This window comes from Diadema antillarum, unplaced genomic scaffold (assembly GCF_040938485.1).
Source record: "Diadema antillarum isolate AM-2024a unplaced genomic scaffold, OU_Dant_1.0 seq00001905_RagTag, whole genome shotgun sequence".
NCBI classification, from domain to species: domain Eukaryota; kingdom Metazoa; phylum Echinodermata; class Echinoidea; order Diadematoida; family Diadematidae; genus Diadema; species Diadema antillarum.
In genome coordinates, this window is record NW_027272571.1 from 266,074 (window position 1) to 279,101 (window position 13,028).

The 13,028-nt window shown below is 39.6% G+C and overlaps 1 protein-coding gene across 1 annotated transcript; it reads right to left on the reverse strand.

The window, feature by feature from the left end:
• Positions 1-201: 201 nt before the first annotated feature.
• LOC139713114 (ATP-binding cassette sub-family B member 10, mitochondrial-like) lies at positions 202-12,983 on the reverse strand. The gene is made up of 13 exons (XM_071624870.1): positions 12,630-12,983; positions 11,420-11,926; positions 10,928-11,140; positions 10,402-10,604; positions 9,243-9,377; positions 8,093-8,239; positions 6,920-7,055; positions 6,057-6,152; positions 5,440-5,649; positions 2,624-2,703; positions 2,080-2,260; positions 1,016-1,094; positions 202-430 (listed from the first exon to the last, which is right to left on the reverse strand). Exons 2-13 carry the CDS (start codon positions 11,838-11,840, stop codon positions 202-204), a joined length of 2,130 nt encoding a protein of 709 aa, XP_071480971.1. The 5' UTR covers positions 11,841-11,926; positions 12,630-12,983.
• Between the last annotated feature and the right edge of the window lie 45 nt (positions 12,984-13,028).

A 13,028-nucleotide genomic window follows, 5' to 3' on the forward strand; every position in this document is an offset into this window, starting at 1 on the left:
TACATTCATGATCATATTTTGATTACCACTCATTTCCCTGAGTTGTAAGAAAAAAAAAAATACTAGGGGGAAAAAAAATTTTCATTTCTTTTTCATTTTGTTACAAATTTCAGTACTATCTCCCCGGATGCCCAACTGGACAAAGTGCATATTTGCCATATATATATATATATATATATCACTGATAAATGCAAAATTTGTTCAGTTGATGACGGTTTGTCTTTCCACCAGTTTTCTGAAGATGCCATCTCGTATCATCATCAGCTCCTCGTAGGTCCCTGTCTCCGCGATCCCGCCAGCATCTAGCACGGCAATCATGTCGGCATTTTTTATGGTGGACAGACGATGGGCAATGGTGATCACCGTCCTCCCCACCATCAATCTCTCCAGCGCCTCCTGCACCAGATACTCACTCTCGGCATCAAGGGCACTAGACACAGACAAACAACGAAAAAATACATACTCTAACCCATTGTAGACTACTCCAGAGTATACTTGAGCAGGTGTCTACAGAAAATGCTTATTATAGTACAATCAGCCCGTCCTTAACAGGTTAAAACAGTTTGAGCAGCTTTTGACAATCTTTGTCGGCTGTGTGCAAATACTAGAAATATACATTTCCTGATGGATCCATTCTTCATTTATTTCTTAATTCAAGCAATGTGATACAAAAATATTTGAAAAAAAAAATCAACATTAAGATTAAAGTATGAGAAAATATTTGATGAAATCATCGTAAAAACATACCTTGTATCTATCAGGATTTGACCAAAAAAAAACAAAAAACAATACCTCTAAAAATGTAGCATCCCCTCTCATGGAGGGCTGCAATTCTAACAACATAGATTTCCACAACAGTCCATGACATTGTCTATATCTGCCTCCTCAATACTGTAAGACTGCGTAAGCTTTAATGTGTGCATGACTACAGTATGTGACTGCATGCATAAAACTTGACCTTAACATGAAACTTTGTGACTGATTTCCTAGAACTGACAAAGAAAACGGCCCTTACCTTGTGGCTTCATCAAGCAGGAGAATCTTGGGGTTCTTCAACACCGCCCTCGCTAGAGCTATCCTCTGCCTCTGACCCCCTACAGGACAAACCATGCAGGTCTGACATTGATTAAACATGAAACTTTACATATCAGTTACAAATCAAAGTACATTCTGAGTTACTGCCAGCATAAATGGGTTCTGCTCACAGATGTTGGTCATATTCAATTATTAAGTGATAAGCAGTTATTGTCATTGTAATGGGAGGGGGAAAAAAAGCTCTCCTTTAAATCAGCTCAGTCGTACGTAGCTTCCACATTTCAGTCGTGCACAATACATTTCCCTTTACACATCACAGTGGACAGCCTTTGGTAGGAAAATGACTTGAGATACCACACAATTCATGACAAACAGTATAACCTAGGGTGATAAGATAACTTGTCTGAAGAATTGCACAACAATACGAGATTAATTTCATGGCAAGTTAACATTCATTTGACACATGTGGACTACAAAAGATAAAGCTGTATTTTGTCAAGGCCATATAGAACATGTGATAGCAGCAGTATTGCCAGTTGTAAACTACACAGACAATAGTTAACAAAGTATGATTTGTTTTTTTTCCCTTCAGAATTAGAATTATGGAAATGGCAAATACTGCAGTAATTGAATTTTGATTAAAAATGTAGCTAACAGAAAAGAAACTGACTCAGCATCAGAATCATAGTTTAAAGGGGGGGGGGGGGAGGGTGGGGGGATTCTTCAAAATGATACCATCTCTATGAATAGTCTGTAGGATTAACCCTTTCTGTACCAGGGACTTGAGACAATGTGAACAATGCTACAAGGTTTTCTGTGCCAATCTCCACTCGAAAGCACACTAAGCGTCAAGTTATCTTCCTTCTCCAAGCTCCTACACAACAATATCAGGAAACTTGCCACTAGTGCGTAAGTAACATATTCACACATTCATTGTATACAGAATGAAAGTTTCTTCACCCCAGAATGAAAGTTTCTTCACCCCAGAATGAAAGTTTCTTCACCCCAAAGTCCTGACCTCAAGTCCACACGAATTTTACGTACCCGATAGCATGAGGCCCCTTTCACCGACGACAGTGTCGTACTTGCTTGGGAATGACTGAATGAAGTTGTGGGCGTTGGCAGTCCTGGCGGCATCCTCAATCAGCTCCATGGAGACCACATCCGGATCAATGGCACCATAGGCGATGTTTTCTTTGATGGAGGTTGAGAAGAGAACTGGTTCCTGTGCAATCGGGGGGAAAAATATACCCGCATTTACCAAAGGTTTTATGCTTCATTAACTGTATGCTAGCACCTGTGCTGTGAAACAAAGCAAAAACAAGTCTTTAATTACAAACAATATCACCTCAATTCAAACAGGGGAAAAAGGGAAACCATAATGAAGTAATCATTTATGATTTTGCTAACGCTCTACATAGGCACAACAAAAGATTATTAGTTATATTTTTAAGACATTTTCTTTCTTATGATTTCACATGGTAATGATGGCTTGATATCATACAAATTATGGTATACCAACTAACTGACTAAACCGTTCCCCTTTTTTTGAGCTCAGTGTCATATGACTTTTTTAGGAATACCATACCTGACTGACTGTTCCGATCTGATGCCTTAGCCACTCGGGGCTCAGTGAGGTAACATTGGTGCCATCCAGTGTAATGGAGCCTGCATTGCAAAGACAAGGCAAAAATGTAACCGTGCATTACAAAACGAACAAAAAGTCGCACCCCTTGATTTTATGTGAGCACTCAAAAAAGGTGTATTGGGTCAACCAAGTCAATCTTGAGTTTTTCATATTTTCAGAAAGAGCTATCCTTCTACATTATTCTTTAGTTTGGGATCATAACATGAATGGGAAAGTATGTTTTAAGCAGTTTTTCTACAACCCTTTTTTTGGGAGAATAGAATGATCAAGTATGTCTCAGAATCCCCCTTTCATTTCTTGAAATCCTTTACACACTCCTCACTTAAGTCTAATAACTTTTGAAAGGCTAACTCTACTGCTTTGAAAGTTAGCATTAATTATGGACAGAATGTGTTGATAGAACATGCTCAATCTCAGCTTAATCTGATAATCCCTTCATTGTTGTTGCTCCGGTGGTTTACATCCTGCGTTTTGTCCCTTTCATTGCGCAGCTAGCACGGTTTGGTAAAGATTAATTGCTTGAATAGACCCTGTACTTCAAAGCCTCTTTTCTCAGTTCACACTTTTTCAGAGTGCATGCTTTCTTTCTAGTATTTTGATATGTTAGGGGAGTCTGTTTGAATTAAGTTATACATCATTTTAAAGCTTAGACAGAGACTCCAACTCTCCCGCTTTCGACGGGAGATCTCCAGCCGAAAACCCATTTTCACAAAATCTTCTGTTCTCCCGCTTGAGATTTAATTTCTCCCGCCCTGGCTCTGTGTCTCCCGCTTGCACGTTTTTTTAGATGCCAGTCAATTTCATAATACACATGCATAAGTATAGCATCTGCACATGATCATAATGAAATATAGTTTTATTAACCCAAAACATATGATTTGATTCATTGAATTATTTCTTATTTAGTGCCATCGTATGTTGAAAATAAGCCTGAGATAGCACGAGAGAGCATTTATAGAACCCTATTGACCCAAGGGACTTCGCATACATCAAGTTGAAGTCTCCTGTTTGCGAGGGATTCAGGCGGGAGTATCTCCAGACCAGAAGGTGCTTGGGGTTGTAGTCTCTGCATAGAGTCTGCTCTTTAAGAATCTGCCCTTAGCTAAAAATACATGTCTGGCGACTTTTTATTGGTTTTGTGATGCAGGGTCACAAATGGTCATAAAAAACATTCAAAATAACATTAGAAACACTGCACTTCAGATTATGGGAAAAAATGTTAAACCCCCCCCCCCCTCCCAAAAAAAAAAAAACAACAACAACAACAAACAAAAAAAAACAAAAAAACAACCAACCAACCAAACAACCAAACAAACAAACAAACAAAAAGAGAATAGAAAACATAATGTAGGGGATGACTGTAGAACTTTAGAAATCCATTACTTCCCTACGACTGTTTTTTTCAAAGCCCTGCTTGTTTGGTTTTTATTCCTCTTAATCAACTTAACTCTTAATTAATGACTACCTGGTTTTAGGTATTTCACACATACAGCACAGACCTTATGTTTGAAAGGACACATCTGACTTCAATTATGGTATACAGATTGTAGATAGATAAATAAAGCACAAGTTGGAGCATGGTAGGAATGCATTACTGCAGTCATCAAATCATTTACTGGCAGTAATGCAGCATTATACTACTGCTCTTCTGAAATATCAGTCCCTTTGAGAATAAAAAAAATATATAAAGTCTCGACTCTGTATCTCCACACACTGGCTATTTGTGTCTGTGTGACTTGTGTATGTGTGACTGTATGTATGTATATGTGTATGTGTATGTATGTCTCTGTGTGCATGTACATGTACTTGTCAGTGTCTGAGCAAGGAGTTTCGAGAAATGGAGTCACAACAGTCTTATTCGCTTTGATCCCATGCTCGAAGCCGCCACCCAAAAATATTTGAAGTATGTGTCAAACTGGATCTGCCGCTCAAATGCGAAGACAATTGACTCGTGTCTCATTGCATAATCACCAGCCACTTTCCAAGGAAAATATGTCTTTGTGATGGTAATCTAAATTACTTTTCGCTATCCCTACTTACAAACAATGGGCAGTAGATAATGGTAAAGGCACGGGGGTGCGCGAATACAAATTGCTCAAATATTGCTGAAATAGATATCAAAATTACTCAAATGTACGTGATTGTACGCTAATCTGACATATTAATTCATAAAGAACTATACTTGAAGATGATACCATATTAGTTTCATTTTGCAGAAATAAGGAGAAAAGTGATAAAACCGGCATTCCATGAGGGTAAAATTTCAAACACTTTCACAAAATACAGCTCAGATTTACACTTTTGTACATATTCTCAAACGGAATTAACTTTTGTTTTATATGCTTAATCATTAGGTGAAATTTCACTGCATTTGATATATACAAAACGAGCAGCATATACCCAATATTATATGTTAGCGTTAAAAATGAATCTTCAGATTGCTAAGAAAGATGGCGGCTTCAAGCATCGAACATCAAAGGCACAAATGCACCTGTGGAATTCTTTTTTCCATCCATAGAAAACTGACAGCTGATTGAATAATTATAGTCAGTTGTAACTCCATCTCTCGAACCTCCTTGGTCTGAGTGTGTCTGTGTGAGTGAGTGTTTGTGCATGTGTGGGTGAATTAAAATCTGAATCATGAAAGCCTCAGGAAAAAAAGAAGAAGCAAAAAGCCAACAAACAAATAAACAAACAAACAAACATTTTCCTCTCATATCCAATGAAAGTAAAACAAGAACATACTGGCCACTCACCTGTGCTGGGGTCGTAGTACCTGAGAAGCAATGCCCCGAGGCTGGACTTGCCCGAACCGCTCGCCCCAACCACAGCCATCACAGAGCCTGCCTTGACCGACAAGTTCAGACCCTGGAAGATTTGGACGTCGGGTCGCATAGGGTAGGCAAAGCTGAGCTCGTGGAAGTCTATTGCACCTTTGAGGGTGGACGGGTCTAATCTAAGGCCACCTACAATGACAGGCACACATCAACAAGGATCTTCAGAACACGGGAAACCCTTTCACATGTTGATATAGATATATCAAGCCTAAACAATTTGCATTTCAATCATATTTCATGAAAGAATGCAGGTTTTCATGTGCTATGAAATTTCCAGACAAGGACTGAAAGCTACCTAATGCAGCAGGTGTGTGATTTATGCATACACACATCACCCAGTAGCCTGGGAGAGTTGACTGATTTCTCTTTCTTGCCTCTGATGTGGATGTCATATAGAAGAATGAATTAAAAGGAAAACTAAACAAAAAATAGTTGATAATGATTACAAGGACACAGAAGGAAAAGCTGTTGAAGAGATGTGATACCACACTTTATGCACTCATTCCATTTGAATCAACTAAAGAGGCAGCACTCACTTGTCAGAGGTATGGCAGGTTTTCGGTCGACGAGTTCCCACAGCCGAGTGCTTGCACCAAGTCCCTTCATCAGCTCTGAGTAGAAGGAGCTCAAGCCTGCGGGATTAAAAAAAATAAAATATGCATATGGGACAAAATTACTGGGAGCAATAGCCGACTTCCAGACAACTGTTGACGTTGGTGTTTTACAGGGATCACAGATGGATTTGGTGTGGATACAGCTGTATGTAATCATTTATCATTCAATGCACGAAGAAAACACAAACGTAGCAACACATGAGGAGAGACAGAGAACACCTAATGGTGAAATTTTCTACCTACCAAAATAATCTATGAGTATAAAATGTGTAATTTCCCAACCTTACGAAAGAAAACAACAGCACTCTTGTTTATTGCCAGAGTCACCCCTGGAAAACAGTTGTTTTAAACAACTCATTTTGTATCCTACATTTTGTTTTGAAATTAATGATTGCTGCAGAAATATTCATATCAACATAAGACTAAAGGATCAAGTCATTAGTTGCTGAGTGCCACACTGTGACCTTCTTCGAATGTTGGCATACTATCCACTTGGCACCATCTTCACCACTGTCATCACCAGTACCATCAAAACCACCACCACCACAATTGCCATCAGTACCATTCTCATGCACTACAACTATCATCTTCCCCAACACCACAACCACCACCACCACCAACAGCAACACTGTCATATATATGTAGTGGTTGCTACCTCTTTGAAGAGATGTCTGGCTTACAATCCAGCTTTCATGAAGACACGATCGTTTCATTGAGATGATAATCTCAAACATTAGCATTCACTTTACACAGATAATCAAGAGCAAAATGAAATCATGGCTGACCTCCTATTGACACACCCACATAGGCAGCGTAGAGCAGGAAAGCCGACAGGTCGCCCACAGATATCTGTGATGCTGTCATCATATAGCCGCCGTTGTATAGCACTGTCAGAATGATTAGATTCCCTGAGAGTCCCATCTGAGGATAGCAACATGGAACACATCAACAAGTCAATTGAATTTCACTGTTTCAGTTCTGTCAGTTCTCATTCGTTGAGCAACACCTTTACATTCAATACACATTCATTAATTGTGATGCTCAGAGGGTGAAATGAAGGATTTACTCTGCAAAAGTATGGTTGTGTTTTAATCTCTTGAGAAAGACAATGTTTACTTGTTCTGTTCAGTTGTTTCACTCTACCTAATCTTAAATTTACTAAAACCATACTCTGTTGTAAACACTCATAAAAAAACTAGGCCTCAGGCAAAACACATTGAGTGTCTATATCATTAAAAGCCTGATTTTCAAAAACTCACATAAAATATCTGCACCTCCTCGTAGCTCTCTGTTTTATGAATTATATCAAAATATTTGTCCATTTTTTATTTTTTTAGGCCAGACTACATTGTAGGTACTCCTTTGAACGAGTAGCATCATATAAATGACCTGAGTGCCTGTAGAATTTGGTACTCTTTTGGAAGGTGACGGTGGCAATAATTGTTAACTCTTCAAAGTGATATTCAAGTACAGTTTGGAAATAATATTAGTCACGTGTCAATCTTAAAGCACCCTGTAGCTGGGTACCTGATGTATTTTGTGAATTTTGGGAGTAGACCCAATTTCCAAAAATCAACAACTCACAAAAATAATGCCTCCTATAACATATAAAAATGGCACATCTCAGGTGGGAAAACACTCATTTTTCTCTTTAGAAAGTGTGGTCAATGTGGTTCTTGATCACAAATTCAATCACTCACAAATTGTCATATAAGTTCCAAATCATGAGATATCATAAAGTGTACTCACAAGATGTATGGCATGCACAATATTTTTTTTTTTCAAGTAACAGCAAACATGTCTACAGTTGAGATCTCATTGAAATGCCTCATAAAGAACAGAAAGTACTCTTTATCAGAACAAAAATAAAACAAAACCAAAAACAACAACCTCCCCCACCCCCCTCCCCCCCCCCAAAAAAAAAAAGAAGAAGAGAGAACACAATAAAAAACACTCACTGTTCCAAAGAAAACTGAGCTCGCCAGCGCCTCCTTCTTGGTCATTTGATACACCCCTTCCACCATTCTGCTGTAGGCACTTTCCTCTCGCGGCTCATGCGAGAATGCACGTACAGTGCGAATGCTGCTGATGCGCTCTTCTGCAACCTAGCAACAAGTTTGAGAATTCATAGATGTAGTGTTACTCATTTTGCACATGTCATGACAAACTTTAAACAGTACATATCTGCAGATGGAAGAGTTTGGTTGGTAGGTTTTGCTGCTAAATGTGTTAAGTAAAGGTCTATTAAGTTCAAAGTGATCTTACAGTAGCCTATTACAAAAATTGAACACAAACCACAAAAAAAAAATCATTAAAAAAAAATATTTCAATATAGGCGGTGCGTTATAAAAAAGAAAGCATCAGAACTACTTTACTGTGCTTAGCACTGCGATCACGTATATGAGAACTAAGTATTACAGCCCTATAATAGTTAGGTTAAAGATATATACTTTAAGAGAAAGTAAGCTTTGTTCTGAATAAAAAGTGGGCGACTATATTTTCTGGTCAAGTATGAGATCAGGCTGACGATTTGTAAGTAATTGACACACACAAAATATTGTGTAAACAACAAGTCTGGTATTGTAAAAAGGTGCATGAAACAATCAAATGTGAAAAAAAAATTCCCATTTACCCTTATTTACTTTGTTTCAATTATTGACAAGTACTGTAAAAACAAGATATATTCGCGGCACAAAATTTTCATGAATTGGAGTCGACGGCCATTTTTTGCGGCATGAAATTTTCATGAACTGCTTCTGATATTCAATGCATATATTGTCGACAAGAACTTTTGTGTGCATTTTAATTTCACAAATCTCGCGAAATTCACAAAATTAAAATGCATGCGAACATTCCTTGTTTATTCAGTAACATTTTCATTTGTCTCAGTAACAATTTTTGTCTGACACAAACTTGCGATCCATGTTTTATTTACAACAACTTCTTATAAGAAACCGCAAAACAAAGGAGAAAGAGAAACGATATTGACAAACATTTCTGATGGTTCTCTATATAACGATATACATTGATTTCATATTGGTGGGTGGAACAGTTTTTTGAATCCTGAGAATGAAACAAACCCTACCAAAGTAAAGCAGTGGTAATTACCTGGGTAGCACTTGCTAAGGAGTCTTGGACCTGTTTGGACAGCGATCGGACGTACCTCCCGTACAGTATGGCCAGTACTGAGAATGGTGGCACAATGGATATGACCACTGTGGCGAGCTGAGCCGATGAGTAGAACTGCATTAGTCACACACAAAGAGGGAGAAAGGGGAGTAATGGGCAGTTTTATGATGATGACAATTAAGTGCTGACCCGATCACTGTCTGGACATTCATACAATCATAATGACTGCACGACACAGACAATGTTGCAACATGTAAAATGTACAATGTCACATATGAATACAGCTCCAGTCAGCTTTTTGCTTGATTTGCTATTATGGGGTCAATTTTTACCTTAACTTGTATCAAACATATGACCTGCTCGCAAAACATCACACTTTCACACACACACAAAAAAAAAAATTCATTGATCTTAAACATAACAGTTGAGTGGAGAAAAACAACAGGGTTAAGCTATATGTAATACAGGTTCCATGACACAAACCAAACATCAACATTTAACCACATGCAAGTGACAGCATATTTCAACTTGACCACTAATATTGGTGGATTAAGGTGCTGTAATGAGTGCTATGAATGGCAATTGCTAGGCAGTTCTTATTGCTCAATAGGTTTCACACCTGTAAATAAAATGGACTTTCCCTAGCCCCTCCACAAATTTGTACTGAAATATACTACAGTTCACAATAAAGACAATTCATTAAAAATTGTGCATATAAGTTTTGTGCAAAATATTTGGTTGTGGTTGATGAGGGAAATTTCTTTACAAGATGCACCTAGTATGGATGTCAGAAGTTCTTTGCTTAAAATTCAGAGGGAGTATAATTATGTGTAAGCACACTAAATATTGGGAACTTCTGAGTGAAACGGCACAGGGTCCAGTCTTAAGGACCCCTGTGCAAAGTTTGAGCAGAAAAACACTCTTTGCATATCTGATGACCAAAGTGCAACAGGTTGATTTACTTGGAGACTAACAAGAAAAGAAAGAGCTTGAATCGTTTGTGTGTCTTACAGCAATTTTTTTTTCCTTAAATTTTTAACACATATGTCTCTCTAGGAGATTAACTAAAGGTGTGAGACCTACATGTGTATATAGTGCACACATGCTATGGAAGTAACAACGAATCACTCCCTCTTACCATCATGCCGACACCTCCAATGACCTGCACTGCAGACCTTAAACCGTCGGAAATGTTTGAGGTGAGGGACTGGCCAATCTTAGACGTGTCCGTCGACAGCCTGTTGATCAGCTCACCCGTCGATGTCTTGTCGAAGAAACCAACCTCCTGGGCTACGATGGACTTGAACAGCATCTCTCGTAACCTCTTGATGATTCTCTGGCCTGGGTGTAACGTGATGAAAATAATCATGGTAAAATTCTTGTACTGGTCATATCATACAGCCATTTGCTCTACAAATGTCAAACATGACTGTGTGTCCATGTGAGTGACACAACATATGCTACGGTGACAACTGCTCTGGTCATATTTTCTCCAAGGACTTAGGGTTAGGGTTAGAGCTGTGATAGTGTTTTAGGTTTAGCTTGATGTGAAGATTAGGGTTAGGGTTATGTTTGTGGGTAGAAATTATATTTAGTTTAGCTTGCACGTATTTCATAGGAGCAATTGTCTCAGGAGCCAGCATGGAACTCTCTGCGTGTCTTACCAGAAGTCTGCATGAGGTAGACACGCCCAAAGTTTGCCAAGGCCCCAACGAGGAAGATGCCAGCCAGAAACGTGCAGAGCATTTTTAGACGCTCCATCATCTCCTCTTTGCTGCCCTCGCTCGCCGAGGTGTAGATAACGTCGATCAGCTTCCCGAGGGCAAAAGGCACAGATATCGTGACAGTACTGGAAATGATGAGGAGTCCAATGGCAACTGCAAGGGAACAAGGCATATAAGAAATAATTTCTTAAAATGGAAACAGCTGGCTCAGTAGACATATTATGTTGTGGTACTCTATCACACGAGCAATGGAAAAACAGGTTATCAAAATCTGCACACATTGCCACTGAAGATAATTGTTTTGGGTTTTTTTTTCTCATAAATTCTGTTAAGGAGATGTACAAGTGTATGCTTCTAAAATTCAATTTGTATAATGAAAGACTTTGCCAGACTTTGATGTTCCTCCCTTGGCATTTTCCACCCAATACTGACCTACTAGTCTGTATCTCTCAGGCTTTGCCATGGACAAGAGCCGCCACACCTCTGATGTTTTGGGCACAGCCGCCATCTTGCTTCCAGACTCTGCTGCATCAGACACCCCCTTAAGCCTCCCTTCCATCCTGCCAGCTGGTCTCCTCAAGGATTCGTGCAAGTGCCTCCTCAAGCCGGCCGGCAACGGCCTGTGCCGCAGACTGTTGAAGAGTGCATCACCCTTGACACAGTTTCTGCTAAACTGATGCAGGGAGCCATTCCACATTACCTGGGCTGACAGGACCTGTCTGGACCTGGTTCCACTTGAAAATGTTCTTAACATGCACAGGTCCAGCATTCTTGAATTCCTCGTGAGAGCAAAGGAGGAGTGTCTGCATGGAAAAATGCAGCGTAACGCTGCAGAACTATTGGCAAGATACATCCTTCTTTGGCAGTTGTCCGCTCGTAAAAATTTGCGATGTGATGCAGTTTTGTAGCTCTAGGCCTCTACATCATCCAGTCCACACACTGCAAGCAAAGAAAAAAAGTTTACTGGGTGATTGATTAGCCAATCTCAATCTAATGTTAGAGTTGTTGTTTTTTTTTTGTAGAAAAAAAGTGTGAGTGTTGATTGGGAAACATCTAGACAATGCATCTAACTCATGCATGTAACCAATCCAAATACAAATTTCAATTTAACTTTGGCTAGCCCTTCCAGTACTGTTGCGTTAGGCATAACCCCAGGGCGCTCCTTGTACACAGTAATGCTGTTGGAACGCTTCGCATTCGGGCTGGTCGCAGTTATTGTTAGGCAGTGACTGAGGGGGTCTACCATTTTCCAGCATGCTCCAATAATAATTTTCGATCTTAAAAATAAATGCTCTTGCTCACCGAAATGCTGTACTCTCGCTTGTACACCAGGCAGCAGAGCAAACCTGGGCCCCGTCTTTAAAGACTTGTGATTGATTCAAATCAATTGCAAGTTTACGATTGAATGCAAATCTATCTTATATTATAAAAAAGTTATGATTGAAATTAAGACGGAGAACTGCAATCAATCGTGCATGCAATCACAGGTTGCGATTGATTGCAGCTTTCAAGAGATTTGTGACTGATTGATTTCTATCACAAATTTTATAAGACAGGGCCCAGAGTCGGGCAGCTAACATTGACTAGCTAGGGTATTTTTACCACCCTTCTTTTTTTGATCTCCCAACATACGTGCACGTACTTGACGAGTGCGAGTAAAACACCACACAACATCCAGGATCTAGGACTAGCAAAGGAGGCAGCAGGAACGGCAGCAGAGACACCACAGCGAAGCTCGACGGCCGATATAGTCTATACCAGTACCAGTATTTATGGTATCGCCGATGTATGTTCAATTCAAGAGGTTGGCCACTTCTGGCGTTTTCCTCCGGTGCTCTTGTCCCTTCTGATCTCTGCCTGAGCAAACGTGTTACATCATATCGTTACCGTTCGCTGATGATGTAATGACAATAGTTCTTGAGCCAGCTGGTTGGCTCTACGTACTATAACTATAAGTGCAGTGGAGTGTTGTACATTACAGGTACCTACCTGCGAACGCTGCGGCTAGCTAGATGCACCCGGTACCTGCCGCCCGGCCCGC

Coding starts and splice junctions, on each gene's coding strand:
- LOC139713114 (XM_071624870.1), bottom strand. CDS start 11,840: ATGTATCTTGCCAATAGTTCTGCAGCGTTACGCTGCATTTTTCCATGC. Junction 7,056..8,092: donor GCTCAGTTTTCTTTGGAACA/GTGAGTGTTTTT, acceptor TGCTATCCTCAG/ATGGGACTCTCAGGGAATCT. Junction 431..1,015: donor CTGCTTGATGAAGCCACAAG/GTAAGGGCCGTT, acceptor GTCTGTGTCTAG/TGCCCTTGATGCCGAGAGTG.